This window comes from Pleurodeles waltl, chromosome 8 (assembly GCF_031143425.1).
Source record: "Pleurodeles waltl isolate 20211129_DDA chromosome 8, aPleWal1.hap1.20221129, whole genome shotgun sequence".
Lineage (NCBI taxonomy): Eukaryota > Metazoa > Chordata > Amphibia > Caudata > Salamandridae > Pleurodeles > Pleurodeles waltl.
The window spans coordinates 1,421,059,277-1,421,085,023 of NC_090447.1; the positions used below are offsets into that span (position 1 = coordinate 1,421,059,277).

A 25,747-nucleotide genomic window follows, 5' to 3' on the forward strand; every position below is an offset into this window, starting at 1 on the left:
TATATATATATATATATATATATATGTGTGTGTGTGTGTGTGTGTACAAGTGTTTGTTTAACCTAAACAGCTACAGGCTTCTGGGGAGGTGGGAGGGTGCATGTGAATCTGCAGCGGAACATGCCATTTACACTGGGTAAGTGACATTTTCCGTTCGATGGCATGTGTAGCTGCAGATACACATGCTATGCATAGACTAGAAAGCAGTTATTCCTCCCATAAAAGTGGTGGTTGGCCTGTAGGAGTTGAAGTTGTTTGAAATAATGTTCTTAGTACAGCTTGACCTACTGTGGCTTGCTGCGCTGCTAAAACATCTACACAATAATGTTTAGTAAATGTATGTGGTGTTGACCAAGTAGCTGCTTTACATATTTCAGCCATTGGTATATTTCCAAAGAAGGCCATTGTAGCACCTTTTTTCCTTGTGGAATGTGCTTTAGGTGCAACTAAGAGTTGTCTTTTAGCTTTAAGGTAATATGTTTAGATGCATTTTACTATCCATCTTGCTAAACCTTGTTTTGAAATGGGGTTACCAGTATGAGGTTTTTGAAAAGCTACAAATAGCTGTTTAGTTTTCCTGAATGGTTTTGTTCTATCTATGTAGTACATTAGAGCTCTTTTAATGTCTAATGTATGTAGAGCTCTTTCTGCCACAGAATCTGGCCGTGGGAAGAAGACTGGTAGTTCCACTGTTTGATTGGTATGAAAAGGTGATACTACAGATTTGTCATACTAGCATGGATAATTTTATTCCCAAGTATTTTTTTGATCTCTTATGACTTTATTTACCTATAGATTCTTCCACAGGTTTTTATGTTGAAGAGTATGTTATTGCTCACCTGAATTATTATGACAATCCAGTCTTTTTCTCTTGTTCTTGACCAGTTTTGTTCTACTTAGAGAGTTATAATGGCCTCAGTTCACAGACCTTCCTCTGGAGAGGGGATGACTCTGGTATCTGATTCTAAAGTAAGGAATCTGCGGCTAGATGTCTCTGTCAGATGAACAAGTTACTTATCTTCAGTAACGCATTTATGTGGTAGAGACAGGATCTAACCGCAGATTCCTTAACGACCCTCTCATCCTTCCCACTCTGCAAACTGAGTCATCTTTTGTCTCAAAGATTTCATTATAGAAATTCATATCCTAGAATTGGGAATTCAGTGACTATTTGGCACAAGGGTGTATTTTATTTTAGCACACTGTTTCAATAGCAAGTTTCTATATGTGGCTCCACGTTTTGAGCTCGGAAAAATAGTCATGGAAGAAACTGATGTTGGAGAGGAGGTTACATGAACTCCATTGATGTCGCGTACGGTGGAGGACGTCAGTACGGAGTCGCGGGACGCCCTCTTCCGACACGCAGACGTGCTGGGGGAAAAAAGTTTCCGGATCCAGGCTTGCATCTGGGGAAGATTCTAAAGTAAGGAATCTGCTGCTAGATCCTGTCTCTACCATATAATGCGTTACCAAAAGTAAGTAACTTGTTTGACAGTGTCAAATCTTTAAACCTGTTATGCTTAAAAATGTCAGTAAGTTAAAGTTATAATTATAGATGAAGTAGCAGCGGATGTTTGTTGTTGGCATAGAGGGAGTCTTTTATAGCTTCTACACAGATATGTTGCCTGGATGATTGAAGAATCATATATAGGACAGTACCCTCATTTTTGGCATAGTTATCCCCACTTTTTGCCTTCTGTCAGTATGCTTTATCTATTTTCACTGGGATCCTGCTAACCCAGGACCCCAGTGATTGTGCTCTTTCCCTCTAAATTTGGTTGCTTAGGACTTTTCACAACCCACAATTGGCATACTGGTGCCCCCATATAAGTCCCTAGTATATGGTACTTAGGTACCCTGGGCATTGGGGCACCAGGGGTTCCCTCTGGGCTGCAGCATGTATTGTGCCACCCATGGGAACCCATGCACAATGTGTCTGCAGGCCTACCATTGTAGCCTGCGTGAAAAGGTGCATGCACCCTTTCACTACAGGTCACTGCACCTGGTCAGTGTAAGTCACCCCTATGGTAGGTCCTCCTAGCCCAGAGGGCAGGGTGCAGGTACCTGTGTGTGAGGGTACCCCTTCACAAGCAGGGGTGCTTCTACAAATCCAGCTCCATTTTCCTGAACTTCGGAATGTCATAGTTTGACTCTTGCTCTAGGCAAGATTGCTGGTTTGAGGATGACAGCACTTATGTCTGTAGGTGACTAGGCCAGTCGTACAACAACTGTCGTCTCAACCCTCCCAGCTCACAAGCAGTACCTAACCAAAAAATCAAACAGTAAAGGGTGATTTGTGGTAGCCTTTACACATGGACTCAAGCGTGCAACATCTCAGGGAGGTAATGGTTAAACGGAGATTACCCTTTTCTCACATGAACAACATGTCTTAATCAAACACAGACAAGGAAAGAGATGCAGTAGAGTTTTCTGTAGGTTTTATTAACAAAACTGCAATCAAAATTGCATGGGCTGAAATAATTAGGATAATGAATAATGCAAGAACCAGAATGGTAAAAACAAGAGTCATGAATACAAAGACCCCCACCATCTTTCAATAACATAAAATATAAAGCAGGTGTGGTGTAGACCCTAATACCCTAGCATGATGAACCTAATCTCTAACCTACAGAGAGCTAGGTGTGTTAAACCTAATCTGCCAGTATCATGTCCACAAGAAGAGCCCCCCAACACTTGTTACCTTGGAATGAGGTCTTTAGATCAGACTCCGTGGGGACACGAAGACTAGGTCAGCCTCAAAGCGACGTGTAGCATAGATAGGATTGATGGCATCTAATAGGAATCCCTGTGATTAACTTGTCGTGTGAGATGTATTTTTTACAGATCTGGTAGGACCCCTGATGCAGGTAGGTTCCCAAACAATAGATAAGAAAGCATGCTTGGGGCGGCAAATATATAAACAGTTCCCTGAAAGAGTACATTATGGGCCATATGTACGAACACATTTTCCCATTGACACAGAATGGGAAAAACCCTTTGCTACATCTGGCCCTATGTTACTAACACACGAAAGTGGGAAAATACATAATGTGACAACCTACGTATCTCAAAGGAAAGGGGAGTGACCACTCCCCTGTCCATCACCACCCCAGGGTGGTGCCCAGAGCTCCTCCAGTGGCTCCTTAATTCTGCCATCTTGAATCCAAGGTGGACAGAGAACTCTGGGAGCATCTGAGGGGGGAGATCAGGTAGGTGAAGTCACAGCTCCCTCCTGATAGGTGGTCATCCTGCTAGGTGACCAATCCCCCTTCCTGGGCTATTTAGGTTCTCCCACTTGGGTGGGTCCTCAGATTCGATTCAGAAGATTCCAGCAGGACTCCTCTGCATGGTTTACTTCATCTTCTGGCCACTGGGACTGCAACTGGACCCTCCAGGAACTGTCAATCTGCAACAACAGCGACGATTCTGCTCTGCAACATTGTTTCTCCGGATTTCTTCCAGCAACTGCAACATTTCCCCGGCTGTGCGCCCTCTGAGGGCAACAAGTTGGGAGAAGGTGAGCACTTGCCTCTCCTCGCAGGACAGTTCCCCTGTGCACCGCAACTCTTGCAGCAACCAAGGCTTGTTTGCTTCTCCTCCAAGGGATCGTTAGGCTCTGTGTAGCCCAGGCCCCCAGCACTACTTAGTGCAAAGCAGGGAGTGGGCCTCCCTGCTACTCCTGTGCCTGTTGCCAGTATTTTGCCTGTGAGGGCTGCCTCCTCTTCTTGTGACTCTTTCAGCTGCTGAGTGTCACCCCGGACTCCCTTTCTTCAGTCGAGTCCCCTGGACCTTGCTGGTCCTCTTCAGCCTTGCAAACCTTCTTCTCCGTCTCTTGCATTTGCCAAGGCTTGTTGGTGGTTTTCCAGCACTACTGACTGACTGCATCATGACCGCCAACATGGGACATCACTTGCATCACTTCTGGGACTTCTCTTCATCTCCTGTGCTGCACTGCTGACCTTTGTCCACTGTCGACCTGGTCCTGCATCCACAGAAAGGGTGGGTAGTGTCTCTTGCCACAACCGGACATTCCATCACAAACTGGACTGGGATCCCCTTCCTTTGCAGGTCCTGTTCTGTCAGGATCCACCTTTAGGTTCTTCCAGTCTTGATTGGGTCTTGCATAATCCTTTTCCAAAGTCCTCCTGTTAGTTTTGGGGACAACCAGGTACTTACCTCTGCTCTCCTGGTCGCTGGGGGTCACTCTGGTACTCACTTCTTGTGGTTCCTAGTTCCTCCAGCTCTCTTCTACTGATTCCACTTCCTTGGGTGGGGGACTGCATTGCACATTCCACTTTTTTAGTATATGGTTTGCCCGTCCCCTAGGGCCCTCACTATGTGATATTGCTTTTCCCAATATTTATTGCTTTCTGTGCTATTTACTGATTGCTAATGTGTATATAATAGTGTGTTTACTTACCTCTGGTTGGAGGATTGCCTGTTCAGTGGGCTAGTATTTGTGTTACTATAATAAAGTACCTTTATTTTTGTAACAATGTGTGGTTCTTTCATGTGTGATAGTGCTGGGTGACTATAGTGGTATTGCATAAGCTTTGCATGTCTCCTAGATAAGTCTTGGCTGCTCATCCTTAGGTACCTCCAGGGAGCCCTGATTTACTAGACAATGCCTACATTTCACTAATAGGGGATACCTGTACTTGGTGTAAGGTGATAACACCATAGGTGCTCACCACACACCAGTCCAATTTCCTACAGCAAACACTGCTGCCACCTGCCCCATAACTTTTACTTGTGTTCGGGATGACTACCTTTTTTTGTGTTTTTGGAGTTTGTATATTTGTCTTTCTTTTTATTACGTTTGCATTTGTCTGAATGTGGTCTTTGTGAGTGGTCTCCTGCCAAGGGTATTTATAATCCTTGATTATCGATTGTCAACTTACTTGTTTGATATCTGTATCTGATAATTGCCAATTTCCTCTGGAATGCTGATAAAACATGTTGGAAAAAAAAATCACATTCCATCATTTATTTAAAAAACATACCCTAAGTTATTTTTGTCTGCAAAAATTATGACCCTAAAAATGCCTCTAGATGTCACTGCTACCTGCATACTCGGAGCTTCCATGCTAGTGAATTATTCTAAGTATGTGTGAAGAAGTAAGAGCACCCACTTGTTTACCAGAGTATTTCTTAATCCTATGTACACGAGGCAGAAAAAAACTGACTTGATCTCCTTTATTTTTGTCGGAGAAGGTCCAAGTCAGGACCTCCATACTTTCCCTGGTCTCTAATTAGAATGTCTACCAGTGCAAGATCACTTCAAAACCAGAACACACTTTGAACTGAATTCTGCAAGAGAATTTAGTTGTATGTGTATGGAAATTGGCTGTTGTGTTGTCCCAAAAAGAGTTTTTTTCAGCAACTAATCTAGAAGTAGAAACACAGTTTCCTTTCTTCTGTGACAAAAATAGAATGTTTCATCAAAGTAATTTATTTATTTTGTATCTTTCAAGCAAACAAATGATATATCTAGATATTTACTGCTTGCCACATCAAAGTTCACCTTACAATGGATATTTCAATTATGGTTACTAATTTGCATGCTTTTGTAATGTCCCTAGTTCTAACTTTGAGAATGCGCCAAGTGAGGACCTCGGGTTGTCTGCTTTTCTATATACTAGAATGACTAAGAAAAAAAAGAAGAAAGTGCCTCCGGTATCTACAGTTGATCTTAAGAAAACTGATAGCACGGTAAGGTTTGCAGATGCTGTGTACGGGATGTTTCATTTCTAGTAGTTATCTAATTCATTATATTTTTTTTCTCATTTCTCTAATGTTGTGTGGGAACAGTAATGTAGAAATTATTAAGTCTAAAATCTGTTCTAAAATAAAGTAACATAAACACACAAAGTGTACGTTCATGAAAATTCTTTATTTGGAAATTTTAGCATAATATTTGAGAGTGGACAGGTTGCCCATTGGGAGCAGGTAGATATTCTCTCCTTGTATTTTATGGAAAAGGTGCAGACGTTTAATGTTTGGTTTAGGCATGGAGGCATGCATTACAACTGTACTTTTATACTCCCCTCAGAACTTGTGCAATGCATGCAGCATTTAACTGTATCAGGATATTAATCCTCTGATTCTTGTATGGACATGCCTATCAGACTTCTCCTGAATTATCCAAATTCATCTTCATCTTTAGATTTAAGAACTTGCACAAAGTTGCGCCGATGGAGTAGGTCGGGTTCGGCATTGCTCCCAGCCTCACTCCACCATCCACTGCTATTCTATATTTGAATTGCCCACTTGGGAGCTGTAACATGCTCAGCGACTGGGGGTGTGTTTGTGGCCACCCTTGAGAGGAAGATTAGCACAGGCAGGCCTGTACTTGTTGTGACCCGCTCCTTCTTCTGTGTTGCAGCAGTCGCACCATAAGGTGGTAGGCCGACTTTACCCTGTGGCAGTTGGCGAGCGGCGGCTAGCGCCCGTGACCAGCTATATGTATAAATTGGAATACATCTTAACTGTTCCCATTACTGAAGGATGAGCTGCAATCGGTGGATCAAAGGGGGCCTACTTGGGAGGGAACTTGTCTAAAGGACTTCGGGGGTTTGGTTATATCATGCACCAACTGATTTATTGGAGGGTAACATTGGTGTGGCTACTAGAGGCCTACGTGCATGTATAGAGTCTGGAGAAGACTGCCTCTTTCAGTGGCAGGACGAATAGTGGTAGCAAAATTGGTGACGCTCCCCCAATTGCTTTACTTATTCACAGCACTACCTATGGTGATACTCTGTAGGATGTTCTGTGAACTTGAACTAATGTTGATTAGCTTTATATGGGGAACAGGCAGATGGAGAGTAGTCTTATCTAAATTACAACGTCCAACATCAAGCACAGTTGAAGTGGTTTCTCCAGTGGATCCACTCACTGAGATTGCCAGAGGAAGCAAATTTGGAGATGTTACCAGATTTAGGTGCGTTGTATAGAATCCTTTTAGCTCCCTGGAGACCTGTGTGGGGAATACCCACTGCGTCGAGGGTTGTGTGACCCTGTTGATGTCATGATTGCCAATTAACCCATGTTTAGGTGCCCTACGCCCTGGACATCCTGTTGAGATGTGTTGGAGCAAATTAATCCGGGTGGAGGACTGAGGGTTCTAGCAGAATGGGTTAACCATGGGGTGTATAGGATAGGATAGGAGATCTTTATGGAGATAAGGTTCTACTACCATTTGAGGATTTCTCAGCCTCTTTTGAGAGCCCAAGAGAGCAATTTCTACTGCATCGGGCAGTATTAGCTAGGGTGCTCCTTCATTGGGTTAGGGGTGCACAGTGCTTGTCAGGTGCTGTGCACTATGTTGGGCCACATCTAGGTGGTTAGGTGTCTTTACCAGGCACTACAGAATGATATAGTAACACCCCTTATAGGTCTCAGAGAGAAGTGAGAAGAGGACTTGGTGCACTCCATTCCTGAGGCAGACTGGGTATAAATTCTTGCAAGTTTGAAAACTGTATCTAGAAATGATAGATTTAAATTGATTAACATCTTTTACCTAAACATGGTGTTTCTGACTCTGGGGGAAAATATCTCAGATATATCATGACACAGCTGTAACTTGCACTAGATGCGGTGAAGAAGGAGCGTAAATGATACTCGTGGTGTGGTCATGTCTACCATTGGTGGGGTACTGGCGGAAGGTAGTGTCCTGTATTAATGAGGTGTGACAGAGAACTATTGTGTGAGCTTGTGGTCTATCTTTTAAGGGGATTTCCAAGACCTTCTAGGTGCAAAAACACAACAGGGTTTATTGACTTGGTGCTGGTACTTGCCAGACGGGACATAATCATGCATTGGAAGGTGACTAGATTCCTTAGGGCAGAGAAATGGACGGAGGAGCGGATTCTGTGGGAGGGATACGAGAGTGCAGTGTTTCATGGAGAAGTAAGAAAAGGGTGAGGATCATTTGACAGGATACAAGCATGGGATAATAGATTAGATTGTCCAAAAGATTCTGATATGGTCGATAAATCTGGGGAAGAAAGCGTGTAGAAGCAGCATAAGTAACTTCTGAAATTGAAAGCCACTAATAGAGTATATGTGGTTGCAGATTTGAAATATATTTTGTGAACCAGGAACAGAGCATGTGTACAAATGCAGAGACAAGTGTGGGTGTGGAGGCTACGACAGAAATGCAGTGAGCATTTGTACAAATACGGAGAGGGGTGTGGAGGCTACGGTGGAAATGTAGTGATACATGATGTAATGGGGACTGGACTTTTGGGATGAGGTAGTTGAGGGTTTAATGGGTTAATTATTGCAACATTTTGTTTATCATATTATAAATGCCAATAAAAAGGCAAACACAAGCTAAAAAGAGAGAATCTGCATATTACACAGACTGAATAAGGGCTACAATTTGCATACTACACAGACTCATTAAGAGCCAGAATTTGACAGAAAGATGGCAACTATTCATGTGGTAGACAATGCTCTTCAAATCAATCAGTTGAGGTGACAATTGTCTCCTAGTCCTAGGTAAAACCTCTGCAGCCTTTTACACTGCTAGTTGGCACAATCTCCTGAACACCCTTGCATTAAGAAAGACCTTTCCTGGTATCATCTTGCAGTGGTTCCCTCTCATTTAAACTTAAAAAAATAGCCCCCAATTAATCCATATGATCTCCTCTATATTCAAACTACTGCCATATTCTCTGCTGTCTACCAAGGGTCAGTTTGTCGTCAGTGATGTTCATCCTTTACATAAATCCCATTGAGTCCGTCTGTGAATCTTGGCATTTTTAGATGGCAAATACATGGACAATATTCATCTCTATCTTAGATCACAAATTTGCATGCCATTGATCATCTGAAGAATAGCCTTCCCATCATGCAAGCCTTAATGATAAAGGCCTACCTCAGTAACAAGCGTTACAAACAGCAGCAAAACAGGTGAAGAAGAAATCAACACAACGCTCGAGAAATATAACACAAATTTATATTAAAAACAAATAGGTTGTATTTTTATAAGAATTTAGACACTAGAATGAAAAAGAAGCCTTAATGTCAACAAATTGAATATTTAGAAACTCTTACAAAGTAAACTTTGGTAAGTGTCAATGGAGTCAGTAGTACTTGGTGCAACCAACTCCAGCAGGGAGCTAGTCAGGGGGTCCAACAAGGTTCTCAAGAACAGTTTGCTTCACAGAAGAAGCAGTCCTTCAGCAGTTCCAGGCACTTTATCTGTGTTGCAGTGGACTCCTCTTGAGTGGTTCTGATTCAGGGGATGAAGGATACTGAAGATGCTCCAAGGATGCTGTGGATGCGATGCAGTCGACAGGGGTCTTCCTCCGTCCTCAAAGATGGTGACGGGGTCCTGGCTGCAGGGCTGACGTCGCACAAAGCCCTGTCCAGTCTGGCCAATTTCCAGTTGTGACTGGACTATCAGTCGCCCTTTGTCATGGTTGTAGGAGGCTGTCTCAGTTTGTGGTGTACACCTATTGGGTGGCACCCTATACTGAGTCCAGGCAACCCGTAGTGATCGTGAAAAGGTGTCCAGATGGCAAAAGCTTTCTAGGGGTAGCTGAGGCGAGCAGCTTAAGCTTATCCAGGAGGAATATAATGCACTTGCAGTACCACAGTAGTCAGACAGTAACTCACTCACAAGAAACAACGACACAAGTGTTGCAAAAATAATGGATTTTTTATTACAGCACTAACTACTAAACTAGCATTGGTATATCTCCCTTTAGAGATATCTACACACAATATAGACACAAAACAAAAGGCATAAATAGCATAAAATATTCTGGACCCTATTGGGGGGGAAACCATATACTAAGTAAGTAGAATGCGAAATAGTGATTCCAACCAAGGTGAGTATGATAGTTAGGTAGGGGCTGGGGGTAGACGAAAACACCAGAGGTAAGTACGGTAAGTGTCCCCAGCGACCAGGTGCAGAGTAGTTACCTACCCAGTCGTCCCATAGACTAACACAGGGAAGTAGTGGTTGGAGTTTGTGTGTTTCAGGACCCTTCCCAGTGGACCCCAAGGAAACCAACAAACTGGAGAAAGTTTGGAGAGTGCCCCTACCTGAGTTACTCTGAAGACCGGAGTACCTACACCAGGTGGCCCAGATGCAGAGGGGAGAAGGGACTCTCTCTGAAGTCAGTGGAAGCCTCGGATTATCCAGCTGCTGTCGCAACCTGTGGACCAGGCTGGTGGAACCTAGGGACAGAGTGAAGGACCTGAAATGAAGGGGACAGAGTCTAGCACCCTTGGAGGTTCCCAGGTGGAAATGCCCACCCTCCTAGAGGTGAAGTGACTGCAAGTCGGAAGAGGAAGAAATCCAGCTGCAGGGTCCAGGAGCTGCAGAAGATCACAGGAGTTGCCTGTGAGCTGTCTCTCGATGGTCGCCGGATTGCAGGAGGGTCAGTAACCAGGAGGCCGCCAACAAGCACTGGCAAATGCAGTAGGAGCTGAAGATGTATTCGCAAAGTTTTGGGGACCAGCAAGGTCCAGTGGACTCTACCCTGGAGGGCTGGCCTTCAGCATGCGGGAATTCCAGCAAAGGTCATTGGATTCCCAGGAGTGACTCACAGGCGATGGACACAGAGAGTCACAAGGAGGCCTCAGCATCACAACAAACAGAAGTCCCATGTCGCACGAGATGCAGGACAGGGGCTGATCTTTGATTTCCAGAGTGCTGGAGGCTGGGGCTTCTTAGTGCCTGAAGATCTCCTGGAGGATGAGTCAACAAGCCTTGGCCAGAGCGACAGTTGCTGTGCACAAAAGTTCCAGTTCAGTGGCAGGAGGAGGGGCCCGCAGTCTCCCAAGTTGGTCAGAAGACAAGCAAGACTCATAGGAGGCCACAGACCCACCACCTGTGATGCAGAGCCTTTTGATGTCCGTGGGAAAGCAGACCCCACCAGCCGGTCGACATTGTCTTGAGGTGCCTCCGGAAGCAGGGGAGTGACTACTTTTCCCCAAGGGAGATTCCTTCATGCTTCCAGGATGATGCAGAATTCTTGCAAGACCCGGAGAAACAATGTTGCAATGGGAGCCTTCCCAAGAGAAGCAGACTTGTTTCGGTTCCCAAGCCAACCAGCAGCGGTTCCAGAGTCCAGGAGCAGATGTCTTGCAGAGAGTTCCTTGTAGACTCTTGCTCGACGAATCTGAAGACCCACCTTCGGGGGAGCGCTTAAGTAACCCTAAAAAGGGGTTGGTCACTCCCTGAAGTGACCCACCTGTCGGTGGGTGTCATAGACATCATCTACCTGACCTAAGCAGTCAGATTCCCCCAGGGGCCTCTGCACATCTCATTTTCAAGATGGCAGAATCAAGTGGCCACCTGTCAGAGCTCTGTGCACCTCCCTTGGGGAGGAGCTGGAGAGGGGGTGGTCACTCCCTGGTCCTTTGTGCAGTTTCGCACCAGAGTGGCAACCGGGGGTTCCTGAACTGATACAAACCGGATTATGCAAGAAGGTCACCAAATGTGCCCTTCAAAGCAGTCTGGTGGCACTCAGAGGCCACCTCACCCCAGCTCTTAGACACCTAATGCACAGAGGGATGTGGTCACACCTCTCCCTTGCAGGTAACCCTTTGTTCTGCCTTCCTCTGCCTGAGCCAGGATCACCAGCAGGAGGACAGAACAGTGTCTGGGGACCGCAGCAGTGTTGGCTGGCAGTCCGCCCCATGAGGCTGCACAGGCAGAACTGGGGGAGCCTCTAAGGAACCTTCAGCGTACAGGGGATCATGCAACTAGCACTGGAATTGGTTTAGTTGCATGATTCTAACATGTTTGATACCAAACATGCCTAGGTTCGGAGTAGCCATTATGTAGTTACACCACTTGTGTTGACCAGTGTCCACTATGTACCTTAAGATGGCCCCCCCACACTCACAAAGCGCATGGAATGGAGTCTGGGGTTTGTAGGGGTACCCTTTCTCATGCAGGGTACTCTCACACTTAGGGTCATGCACCCTGACGTGGGCTGAAGGGCCTATCAGAGGGGTGATTTACATGGTCTAAGTGCAGTGACCAGGATATAAGGCAAGTCTTAAATCTTAAGTGAAAGGTGCATTTCATGCAGGCTGCAATGGCAGGCCTGCAGACACAGTTTGCATGGGCTCCCATGCGTGGCACAATACATGCTGCAGCCCATGGGGACCCCCCGGTGTGCCAATGCCCTGGGTACCTAAGTACCATAATACTAGGGACTTACATAAGTGCACCAGTATGCCAATTGTGGGTGTAAAAAGTTTACCAGCAACCAAATTTAGAGGAGCAAGCACAGACACTGGGGTACTGATTAGCAGGATCCCAAACACTCTGACACCAGGCAAAAAGTGGGGGTAACCTTGCCAGAAAGATGGTACTTTCCTACAGTGGTCACAGGCCAATCCTTCCTGAGCCGATTACTCGCCTTTTGAGGGTCCAAGCAGCCCTCTGACAGCACTTCCGGGCTCAGCAAACTTGGTTGCAAATCTGTACGTCAGATCTTAGTTCTTGGTGCTGCATTGTGACCATGGCAGCAAGTTGAAGATTTCGGGCTACCAACTTGCCCCCAGCAGGCTTCTTCAGCTGTTGTATCCCTGTGCTGTGAACAGGAGGCCAGTCAGCCAGCCCTTGGAATTCTCTTGGCTTGACTGGGCTCGAGAGACGGCCTCTCCTTGAGCAGCCACAGCAGGCACAGTCCCTCTCTTAGCTTGTCATCAAGTGCCACAGATGCAGTCCTCGTCAATGCATCCTCTCTTTGCTGGTCCTTTGGTGCAGCAGGGCAGTCCTTCTTTCATGCTGGTTGAGATCTTAGGTCTGTGTCCAGGGATGCTTCTCTTATGCTCTGAAACTGCCCTCATGGCAGGATGCAGTTGGTAGCCAGTGGACTCCCAGGTTCCCAACCACTTAGTGACCGCTTCCTCTGGATTGTGGCATCTTGCTATCCCTGGATGCACCATTCTCACCACTCCCAAAATGGCGAGTCACCTCCCTTGATGTACAGACCTCTTTAGCCCACCTCCGTCGTGTGGTTACCTTAGGGCTACATGCCCCTGGGGAAACCGGTTTGGCAACTTGTTTTATCCTCTCTCCTGGCTGTGCCAGCCTACCTCAACATCGGGACGGCCCTCCCCCTGGTGTCTCTCACCTGCTCCTCAAAGGCAGCTTCCCCTTTGAAGGGCTAATACCTAAGTGGCTTCCTGAAGGAAAGAGGTGACACCTTTCTGGCCTGCAGTCCCATTGTTCTCCTTCAAAGGAGTCATTGGCAAGTCTCTCCAGGAGGGCAGAAAGCTGTCTCGTGAGACAGGCTCTGTGGGTGTCAGGAAGGCACAGGAGGTTTAAAGGCAACAAAGTGGCAGCTTTGCTAAAGCTGCATACTCCACCAAGTTACATAAGGTTCAACTTGAGATACAAGGTGGGCTTAATGTAATGAGTTTTTCATAACTTCAAGTCCCACTTTGGTAGCACCATTCAGGAGTTAGCACAGCTGAGAGTCAGCGTGTAACTCTGTACTTGCCAATTTAGCAACCAAGTCTTTCCACAGTAAAAAAAAGTTTTTTCACTCGTTTTACTGTCAGGGCATGTTAAGTACACTTTGTGCCTGTCTTATGTTGCACCCTGCCTTTGGGGCTTGGTAGGCCTCTCGGAGGGGTCACTGAAACTCCTGTCCAGTGGTGGCTTTGACCTTGTTGTCAATGGCAAAGTTTAGATAGCAGTGCACGACTGCTCTACCAGCCTGCAGTGCTGGACTGGGGGAATTGCTTTACTTGGGGGACCTTCAGTGTGGCAGTGTGGTGCAAGCCCTAGAGTACCCCTCTAACGTAAGTGCCCTGGGTACCAGGGAATCGTTTACTAGGGACTTACAGGTATATTAGCCATTTCCAATTAGGTAGACAGTTTGACATACACTTTTAAAGTCAGGGCACTGGCACTGAGGTCTGGTTAGTAGACCTCCGTGCACGTGCAGTCTCAAAAAACCATCAGCATCTGAAAAAAGCATCAATCTGATAACTTAGGGGAGACCGTACAAAAATAGGCATTTCCTTACAGACTACTGTGTATCTCAAGGGTTCAATTTAAGCTAACTCTAAATATGTGGAACTTTGTGGCTTGGTGGTTTAGTGCCTCAGGATGCATAATTTGGCTGTAAACTGGAAGCTGTATCCACTAGAGTACTTCGTGGTGGATCATATTGTTTAGATACTGTTAAGATTGTTGTTAGATATTGTTAAGTTAGGTATCAAGCGGCAGTCTGAGGTATGCTATCTCCAACGCAGAGACTCTATGCAGGGGTCTGCTGACCAGAGTTGAAAGGTTTGTTCCTAAACCTTGGTGAGTATCAACAACGTTAAAGTGGTTTTCCTTCAACAGCATGTTTGGAAGGTAGGCAATTGTAGAATTGCAGTCAATGCTACACTGTCTGTTCCAAACCAAAGTAACTTTCCTTCCAATCTTGTATCTATGCTCCAGTCACACATTTCAAGTTGAGCAAATTAAAGATGGGATAATGCCCCTCTTCAATGTGTACACCTTTATGTCCTCTGCAGTAAGTATATGCTAGAGATTCAGGTGGACAAACAGTACATCTTAAGGAGCTGAGAGGGCACCGGTTTTTCACTCAACATTATGGTGTCTAAGATGATAGTTGTCTGCTTCCTCTGCAAGCCAAGTCCCTTATCAGGACAGAGATTTGAACAGATATGGATTGAAGAAGCATCACTTCTTTAATACCATAATACTAACCATTACAGAGGGAGATTGTTTCTTCTGCAATCAAATCCACTTTGAACTTGCTCTTGTGCTGTGCATGTATTATGCTCCTCCAGACTCAGGAAACTAACCAGAAATACATATAATATGGGGAAGTGGAAAATGTGTTCCTTAGCTACTTTAAGGAAAAACCTCAGGTTGTTCACAAACTAATTTTGGGTTGGACACTCAAGTCACCTGTTTAGTTGGGGGGGGGGGGGGGGGCAGGGAGGGGGGCGAATTGGTGAAAATAAACTTTGCCGGTTGTCTTACACATGAGACCAGGATGGCAAAAAATTATGAGCTACGTTCTACTATCGGCTCCTAAAGGCAGGACAGAGGGCAGCCCTGTGAATTATCTTTCCCTATCCAGAAAGGTTATGGTTGGTGGTCAGTAAAAACAGCCTTGACGCCTTGACCAATACTGTGGGCCAGAATTCATTTAATAAAGCCTAAGGCCAATTGACACTAAAATGCTTTTCACATTGACAATTGCCTCCATTCTCAGGTAATGGTTGACTAATGTGCTATTGTATCAAATATAAGAGAGATGCAAGTTAAGAATGTGTGACCAATAACGAATGAATAATTACTGTTTATGGATAACCTTAGTTGCCCGTTTGTGTACGGAAATCTGGGTAATTGGGGTGGCACTTTTTACTTGTATAATAATGGTGAAAATCCTTATTGACATAGAATTTTCTTTCTGAGGAACTTCATAGTACATCATCATTAACAAGCCAGAAACTGAGAAAAGCAAGAAATTGATGGGTGGAATACTTCAAATTCAGCTACTGGAAATTACTCGGTCACATTTCTGTCCATCTTTCTTTTTTCCCAGCATTCTGTTTCAGGCAGGAACCAGTCGTAGGCAAATCAGCTGTGGTCCTCCTCCAATAGGAAGTGACCAGCACAAACTGCCAAGCCAGGTCCCCTTTGTATGAATCATCAAGCAACCCCAGACTGGTTTTGGCCTATTTGGGCCACATCAGTGAGAAACTGAATGAATGAGTTCTCTGGCACAGTCAGCAAGAACCAACGTCTTGGCATGCCCATTGCGCCTTGGAGTCTCACCTTGAAAAACAAAAAATGTGATGCATGGAGAGCCTGAATTAATCTCAGCCAGAGGTAATTTCCCAGGCTGCATGCTCGTCCAAAGTCTGTTTAAATTTCTATCCCAACTCTGTACTAATGATTTTGTTTTGTGAAGCAGTACCTCAAGCCAGAACCCCTATAAATGATTCCTCTAGTGACATAAAATGCCACTGTTGCTTTTTCGTATCTTTGCATGACTCTCAGTACTTCCGCCTTGTCTGTAACCCTCTGGAGTTTTGATGACCCCCCCCGTACCCTGAAATTCCCACCAACCATGTACCATGTGTGAAATTGCTTCATTTTATAATCACAAGACAATGTGATGCACCCTCAAGTACACGTCACAATTTCTCTCATACATAAGCCGTCACAATGTGCGCTTCATTAGGAGTCGAGTTCACCTACAGCCACATTAACACCACCCTCCAGGCTTCCGAACACTGCCACATTCCATTGCAAGACAGTTACATCTGTCAACAAGCCTGGAGTTTTGCTGGACGTTTTTCCTGTGAAAGTAGAGCTCTTTAGCAAGAATAACCTAGAAATACATATCCTTATGCAAGCCTTAAAGGCCTGCTGGATAATGCCATAGCTGGTCACTGAATCACAAATAAACCAGAAATGTTTTGCTAGGGCTTGCAATCTATTTTGATCACTTTGATGTAAGAGAGCCTCTGATCTAAAAGACCCTTAACTTTGCCAACTCCCTCTCCTAGGCAGCAGCACAATCAGAATTACAAGGGAGTGATCAAAAAGCAATTGGGGTAATATATCTGCATCTCATACCAAGGTTCCTGTGTAAGCATTCAGTAACCAATATGCCACGCTGGAACTTGACAGATAAGTAAAACAAAGATTGATTGCCTGTGTGAATGTAGATACACATGCTTTTCATCAGTCTGCCATCTAGTGTTGGGTCCGGAGTGTTACAAGTTGTTTTCCGTTCGAAGAATCTTTTTGAGTAACAAGATCAAGTGACTCCTCCTCTTGGAGATACTGCGCATGGGCATCGTGTCTGTTGTAAGATTGTTTTCTCTCCGCTGTCGGGTTTGGATGTGTGTTCCTCTCACACCGGTATTTCCTCAGCTTAGTCTATTCCGAACTGTTCTCTTCCGTCTTTCTTTTTAGCGCTGGTATTGTAATTCGATCGAGTTTTCTATACATCTCATGTTCGGACCGAATTTCTGCACCAGGAGCAGGCTTACTGCCCTTCGGGGTGTCTGCGCCTATCTCGGGCCTAATCTTTCACGTGGTGTCGGGCTATGCAGGGCTAATGGAATGTACTCCATTTCGATTTTGCCCTTGATGCCTCTTGAAGTTCCCTAACACCGACTAACATCTGTGTAATTTGTGTCTCTCCCTGGGCCGCAATGAACCTGCGATGCCTGCCGTTCCTTTCAGTCCAAGAAGACGCTCCGGGACCAAAAAGCTTGTAGGTTAGAGATGGCGTCCAAAACACCAGATGACACTCCGGATAACTTAGGGGAAGAAAACGTGTGGGAGGAGCCAGAACGGGAGGAGGCCTTCTCCATCAAAGAAGTGGTTGTCCAATCTGACATCAAGAGCCAGTCAGTCACCTATGTGCAACCTGTGAGTAGAACAGCCTCTAATCCCCATACAAAGTCTTTGAAGAAATCCCAGAAGTAGGTCACCGGACCGTCACTGCCTTCGGGTCGTTGTCGAATCTGAAAATCACCTTCTAATGCCCCGCCCTCTGGCTCGGCACCAAAAACAGCCAAGACCTCTTTGTCAGCAACTGTTGGTTCGGCAACATCCCAGACAGCCTCAGGATTGAGTAGATCCACTGACCCGAGAGCTTCGGCACCGAGCAAAAACCCTCTACAATGACTTCGGAGCTCACAGCTTCAACTCGACACAAGACTTTGGCTCCGAAAATTTCAGAACATAAGACTGTACCTTCCAGAGACTCTAGTCATTCCGCCAAAGCAGCTTAAACTATGGAGCCCATCTTAGAAATAATGGACGCTTGTCAGCGCCAACTCCATATTCAAAAGGAACAAGGAGAATAATTGCTTCCCCCGTTCCAATCAAAAGGAAGCTCACCTTTGATGAGGCCCCTAAAAAGATCTCCAAAGTCAAGGCTCCAGTTCAACCTCAGCCTTCTCCACGAACTCGCCAGTGCTTCCTTATACTCCTCCACTACCTCCGCAATCCTTTACACCACAGTTTTCACCCAGGGTTCACCACCACCTCAGGGAGATAATTTGGGTGACATGCCACAGGACATAGACCTAAGGGATTCATATGATCCCGATCTTATCCTGCCAAATGACCCTGACTTATATCCAGCATTGCCATCACCACCTGAAGACACAACATCGTATCAGCAGGTAATAGCAAGGGCAGCCGAATAGCACAATGTCCAGCTGCACACTGACCTTATTGAAGAGGATTTCCTCTTTAACAATCTCACTACCACACATACAGAGAATCGGTTTTTACCCATGTTGCCAGCCATGCTTAGACATGCCAATGATATTTTAAAGAACCCGTAAAGTCTCAGGTTATCAACCCCAATGGTGGATAAGAAATACAAGGCTGCACCTACAAACCCTTTATTTATATAGACTCAAATCCCATCTGACTCCAGAGTCTTCAATACAGCATGAAAACATGCTAATAGTCAATCCACTGGAGATATGCCCCCTCCTGATAAGAAAAGTAAAAGCTAGATGCAGCGGAAAAAAGAGTGGCTGCACAAGCTGCCAGTCATTGGTGTATCGCCAATTCGCAGCCCCTTTTAGCGTGAAACAACAGGGCTCATTGGAATGAAATGGAGGATCTCCTCCTGTCCTCCCAGAGGAACATGGCAAAAGAGCACAAAAGGTAGTTTCAGCAGGTCAAACCATCTCTAATAATTATATATTAGGTGTACAACTGATGCCACAGATACCGCAGCACACAGTATTATCACTAGTCTCATTATACGTATGCACACTTGGCCTAGGTGTTCAGGATTCAAGCCAGAAATACAACAGGTTGTCCTCAACATGCCATTTGATAGGGAACACTTATTTGGCCAAGAAGTAGACAACACCATATAAAAACTAAAAGGGCTCAGAGACAGCAAAGGATATGGGGGGATTACCACCATACAGCGTGGTAATGCTTGTCAGCCACAATTCAGGGGAGGCTTCAAACCATCCTATACCAAGCCTTCCACCTCTCAAAACAAACTAGGTTCCCATTTCTACAATAGAGGTTCCTTTAGAGGATCCTGCGGAGATGCAAACAATAAGAGCAGAGGAAAGCCATCCACCTCCAGAGGATCTGCCTCCACTGCACGCCAGTGATTATTTACACCTTCCACCACCTCCCACCTCTCCAGCAGGGAAAAGACTCAAATATTTCTAACCACAATGGTCCGATATCACCACAGACCAGTGGGTTCTCTCAATTTTCCAACATGGTTACTGTCTGGAGCTCACTTCTTCTCCACTAAATATTTTCCCTCGCACTCACAAATTCTCACAAGAACATCTTACTCTTCTCAAAGAAGAGGTGCAATCCCTTCTTGTCAAAGTGGTTATAGAACCAGCCCCTGTCTCACAGTAAGGGTCAGGAGTATACTCCCTATGCTTCCTTATACCAAAGAAGGATGGGTCACTCAGGCTACTTCTGGATCTCAGACCAATAAATTTCTACATTTTCTCAGAGCATTTCCATATGGTCACTCTCCAAGATGTCATTCCACTGTTACAGCAAGGCGACTTTGACAGCTTTAGATCTAAAGGACACTTACTTTCATATTTCCATTCACCCAGCACACCACAAATATCTCAGACTCATAATTGCGGGAAAACATTATCAGTTCAAGATTTTACCTCTCAGGGTTACATCTGCTCCCAGGGTCTTCACAAAATGTCTTGCAGTAGTTGCTGCATGTCTCAGACATCACCACATTAATTTCTTCCTTTACTTGGACGATTGGCTCATCAAAGCCAGTATGTTATAACACTGTCAGCATCACACTCGTATCACAGTGGATCTCCTTCACACTCTGGGATTGCAATGCTCTATGGATGAATTGGTCAGAGATATTTACTTACGCTTTTCCGCCTATCCCACTCATTCCGTCTGTAGTGCTCAAACTGAGACAAACTTCACTCATCATGATCCTTGTAGCTCGCACATGGGCACGTCAACCTTGGTTCAAAACACTTCTGGATCTGTCCATAGCTCCACATGACAAACTCCCCAACAGGCTGGACCTTCTCACTCAAAATCAAGGTCAGCTTGGGCATCCAGACCCCAAAACGCTCAACCTTGCGATATGGCTCCTAAAGTCATAGAGTTTGATTATTTAAATTTACCACCGGAATGCATAGACATTTCTAAAGAGGCACATAAACCTACAAGCAGACAGTGTTATGCTGCAAAATGGATCGGTTTTCTATTCTACTGTACGCCTAAACACATTAACCCACTCAAACTTCAGTCCAAGACATTGGGCCTGATTCTAACTTTGGAGGACGGTGTTAAACCGTCCCAAAAGTGGCGGATATACCACCTACCGTATTACGAGTCCATTATATCCTATGGAACTCGTAATACGGTAGGTGGTATATCCGCCACTTTTGGGACGGTTTAACACCGTCCTCCAAAGTTAGAATCAGGCCCATTGTTTGTTATTTGCTGCATTTACAAAAGGCAAATCTAGCATACTCATCTATTTGTCTTCATTTAGCAGCTATAGCTGCTTACATCCAAAACATCAACATATCTCATTATTCAGAATTCCAGTTATCAAAGCCTTCATGGAAGGCCTCAAAAGAGGCATTCCACCCAGGGTCCCTCCAGTACCATCCTGGAATCCTAATATTGTACTTACTAGGCTCATGTTTCCACCTTTTGAGCCTATGCATTCTTGCACCTTACAATTCCTTTCATGGAAAGTAGCTTTTTTTTATTGGAGATCACTTCCCTAAGATGAGTCAGTGAACTCCAGGCTCTAACTTTAGAAGAACTATTTTTACAATTACCCAGAGATAGGGTAGTTCTCCTCAGACACCCTAAATTTCTTCCAAAGGTAGTTTCATAATTTCACATCAATCAATCAATTGAATTAGCAGCTTTTTCCCACAACCAGACTCAGTTGCAGAGAGCGCTTTTCACACACTAGATGTAAAAAGGGCTCTTATGTATTATAATGACAGGACCAAGCAGTTTAGGAAATCCAAACAACTTTTTTAGCATTTTTGAAACTTCATAAATGTTACCCAATATCAAAAAATGGTATAGCCAGGTAGTTCGTCAAATATATTCAAACTTGCTATGCCAAAGCCAAACAGCAGTTACCTATTACCCCTAGAGCACATTCCACCAGAAAGACAGGTGCTTCAATGGCTTTTTTAGGTAACATCCCAATAGCAGACATATGTAAAGCTGCTACTTGATCTGCACCACACACATTTACCAAACACTATTGTGTAGATGTATTAGCACAACAGCAAGCCAGTGTTGGCCAAGCAACGCTCAGAACATTTTTGCAAGCAACTCCTACAGGCTAGCCACCGTTTACTTGGGGGGACTGCTTTACAGTCTATACAAAGCATGTGTATCTACAGCCACACATGCCATCGAATGGAAAATGTTACTAACCCAGTAGACATCTGTTCATGGCATGTAGTGCTGTAGATTCACATGCGCCCACCCTTCTCCCTGGACGGCAGTAGCCATTGCAGTTACATTCTCATGTAAATATTTTATGGATGTAAATACACTGCATGGACATCTTTTACTTTACTCTCTATACACTCTTTATTTCACCCGCCTGCGGTAAAATAATCTAACAAAGGACTCAGTGCCCGTGCGCAGTATCACCGTGAGGAGGAGTCACTTGATCTCGTGACTTGAAAAGATTCTTTGAACAACAAAAAAAGCATGTGCATCTACAGCACTACATACCATGAACAGATGTCTAATGGGTAAGTAACATTGTCCTTCTCTAGTATTCGGATACATGGATTGCCATATATCAGCCATATAGTATTACAGAATTGGATAGCGTACGTGCAGCTAGTTGAATGGACTGTGCTTATTTTATTGATCTGTCATTAGTGCCTGTTGAGAACTGTATTAATGTCCCTTCCCAGAAAATAGTGCAGGGATCAACTCAAATGCACACTTTGTCATTCTTATTAGGCTATGTATTGAGGAGTGTGATATGAATGCCACAGAGAGCACCCAATAGTACCAAGTACTGACCTTTTGTAAATATGCCTGAAAGACCATTCCTTACATGTCAACATCCATACTCTCTGTGATTGTGTTCTGCCGAGGTGTCCCCTCTGGTTACCACTAGTGAATATGTCCTAGGTGCTGACTGTGTCTCCTTCACCAGCTTTGTGTTCAGCTCCAACTCCGGAGGAGCGGATTCCACATCTGGCACCACAATCTACACCGGTTCCTGCTGTGTCGAGTTCAGATCCTACAAATCCGACCTCCATTCATTCTGATTCCAGTAAGGCTACTTTTACCTACAGGCCGCCCTTCAGTACTCCAGCAACTGTTTGATTTGACTCTGACAGAGACAACCAGCTTTTGCTGACAATGGTGACTGTATGAACACATTTTCCCCACAATACAATGACAGTTTGTTCATGGACCTACAAGAGGCCAGTGGGCTAGATACTTCCCCTGACACTGGGTTAGTTTTAAGGATTACCACCCCAGGAACAGGTACCCCAGTCCTTTTGGTGTAGGGGATCTAGCAGGCAGTACTAGGGCAAACAAGGGTAATGAACGTACCAGTTCCCATCCCCTCGGGCAGCTGCCTCAAAGCCACTTTAGTTTACCCTTTGAGGGACACAACCACCCCATGGGAGGTAGTATCACTCATTTTCTCCATGGGTGGAAAGCAATGTTGCTTGGATGTGAATCTACCTTGAAAAAAGCAAAAGACAAGGGGCGTTTGGCAAAACAGGAACAGTTAGTTTAATTAAACACTACGGCCAGGAGAGCAGTTACAGAGTCGGAGTCTGAGGACTGTCTCCCAGCCGTAGTGTTTAATTAAACCAGCTGTTCCTGTTTTGCCAAATGTCTCTTGTGTTTGTTTTTTTCCAAAGTAAATTCCCATTTGAGCAACATTTTGATGAGTCGGATAGAAGCTGTTTGTTTCCGCGGAATGGACTGCAGCCGAAGGAAGGGAACCCCACCCATACGGATTCACATTTGCCCAGCAAGGAAGGTGAGCAGGCGGCGCAATTAATGGGAAGTTCTGCTGAATCCACAGGCTGAGGTCTGACCTGAACACACCGTGATAAGGGTAAGAGACTACAACAAAGCCTTAGTTGCAGCATATGGCAAGCTAGGAAGAAGCATAAAAATGTAACCTGAGTGCCCTGCCACTGACAGAAATCTGGCATGTTGCCTATTTTGTGTGTCCAAACTGAGTAGTTGCAAGGCGGCCTCAGAGGTGTTCCCACAGAAATCAAAATTTTGTGATATTCAGCACACTAGAAATGGTGATTGTTGTTTGTCGCTTGGACCGCTGGGCATGGCACAGATGGTAAACTTGTTCCTTGGGTGTGATACAGGGAATTGAGGCCTCACTGCTTGGATCGCTGGGTGTGATAAAGGTCCGGCACCTCAATCTTATTTTTTAGTCTAAAAGTGTTTTGTCAGTGCTACTGGTTTATTAACACTGTTGGTATCTGAAAGAAGTGAGAGGTGTTGTTTACTTGGACTGCTGGGCATCACACAGATGGTATGCATGGCCCTTGGGTGTAAATAGGGTGTGATTTGGACGTTAGGGAAAAGATTTGGATCTGGGAGATTAGCTGTAGCTGCTGTATGGCCAAGAAGGGCCTGTGGTTGTTGAGGTATTCCTGAGGCTGGCTCAGTATATGGTGTACACCTATAGGTGAGGCACCCTGCACTGACTCCAAGCAACCCTTAGTGATGGTGTAGGAGGTTCTAGGTAACCAGCACTCTCATAAGGGTAGCTGTGGAGAGCAGCTAAGGCTTATCCTGAAGGATATAACGTGGTTGCAAGTATCACACAGGTCAATGAGTGATGTACACAGATAAAAGAACCACACCAGTGTTAGAAAAATATGGTATATTTATTGTAAGACAAACTCCAGGACTAACTTTGGTATATCTCCTAACCGGAGATATATGTAGGAAGCTGGCCTGATGTGTGGTGATAACCTACGGTGCTATCACCTTATACCAGGTAAAGGTGTCACCTGTTAGTGAGGTGTAGTCAGTGTCTTTGAAGCCAGGCCCTCCAGAGGTAGCTGTGGATGAGCAGTCAAGGCTTATCTAGGAGAAATGCAAAGCTTATGCAACACCACTGTAGTTACACTGCACTTATACACATGAAAGAACCACACAGTGTTAAAAAAATAAAGGTACTTTTTTTAGTGACACAAATACTAAAATACTGTATAGGCAATACTCTACTAGCAGGTGAGTAAACATACTAATATATACACCTTAGTAATCGGGAATGGGCATAGAAAGCAATAGAAAACATTGAAGTAATAGTAAACAGTAGAGACCCTAGGGGGAGACCAAACCATATGCAAAAAAATGGAATGCAAAAGTCAGAGCCCCACCCAGGTAAGTGGAATCTGTAGAGGGGAGCTATAGGAACCAGGAACCCGAAAAGATAAGTACCAGGGTGCCACCCAGCGACCAGGAGAGAGGAGGTAAGTACCTGTTTTTTCCCAAACCCAAAGAGTCCCAGGTGACCCTCAGCAGTAAGGAGAGCCAGACGTCGAGGATGCAGCGCTCACAGTCAACTCACAGACAGCAGGCACAGGAATTGCAGTGAGGCCCACTCAGCACCCCTGGAAAGGAGTCCGTCGTCGCTAGAGCAGCAGGCAGGAGCCTACGCCTTCCAAGGAAGAGTGCGTGAGGCTGGGGCTACACGGAGCCTGAAGATCCCTTGGAAGAAGAGCCAACAAGCCTTGGTAGCTGCAAGAGTTGCGGTGCAGAGGGGTGCTGTCCTGCAAGGAGAGGGAAAGTCTCCCCACCTCCAACGTTGGACAGCTGGTAGAGGGGACCACTCAAGACCAACACCTGTGTTGCTGGATCCAGGCAGAGTTGCAGGAGAGAGGATCTACGCAGCTGGTCGTCATTGCAGTTGGTGCCTGCGGAGGCAGGGGAGTGACTTCTTCATTCCATGGGAGATTCCTTCTTGCTTTTTGGTGCAGACTGAAGACTTGCTGCTCTCTGAGGATGTACAGCCAGGAATATGTTGCAGTTGCTGGGAGGAGCGGAGAAACAATGCTGCAGAGTTAAGTTGTCGCTGGAGCTATAGATTGTAGGTTCCGTGAAGTCCAGTTGCTGTTCCTGAGGCCAGAAGTCGAAGTAAACGTTGCAGAGTAGTCCTGCTGGAATCTTGCATGTCGAATCTAAGGACCCACCCAAGAGGTAAACCTTATAAAGCCCTGAAAGGGGGGTTGGTCACCTAGCCAGATGACCACCTATCAGGAGGGGGCTGTGACTTCACCTGCCTGACCTGGCCACTCAGATGCTTCCAGAGGCCTCTGCCCACTTTGGATCCAAGATGGCAGAATCAAGTGGCCACCTGGAGGAGCTCTGGGCACCACCCCTGGGGTGGTGAGGGACAGGGGAGTGGTAACTTCCCTTTCTATTGTTCAGTTTTGCACCAGAGCAGGGACCGGGGGTCCTTGGACTGGTGCAGACTGGTTTATGCAAGGAAGGCACCAAATGTGCCCTTCAAATGATACCAGTGGTTTGGGAAGGCTACCCCTCCCAAGCCATGTAACACCTATTTCCAAAGGGACGGGGTGTTGTCTCCTTCTCCCAAAGGAAATCCTTTGTTTTGCCTTCCTGGGCTTGAACTGCTCAAGCAGCAGGAGGGCAGAAACCTGTCTGTAAGATAGTAGCAGCACGGGCTGCCTGGGAAAATCCTGCAAACTAGTAGGAGTAAACCTGGTGGTC

General features: G+C 45.4%; 1 protein-coding gene across 4 annotated transcripts in view; it reads left to right on the forward strand.

Moving 5' to 3' along the window:
• Nucleotides 1-25,747, forward strand: part of LOC138248711 (E3 ubiquitin-protein ligase TTC3-like) — a 1,399,506-nt gene that overhangs the window by 199,882 nt on the left and 1,173,877 nt on the right. For all 4 annotated transcript variants that reach the window (XM_069202543.1, XM_069202544.1, XM_069202547.1 and 1 more), the window contains exon 14: nucleotides 5,583-5,712. In XM_069202543.1, coding sequence (XP_069058644.1) covers nucleotides 5,583-5,712 — 130 coding nt within the window. The remainder of the gene's footprint in view (nucleotides 1-5,582; nucleotides 5,713-25,747) is intronic.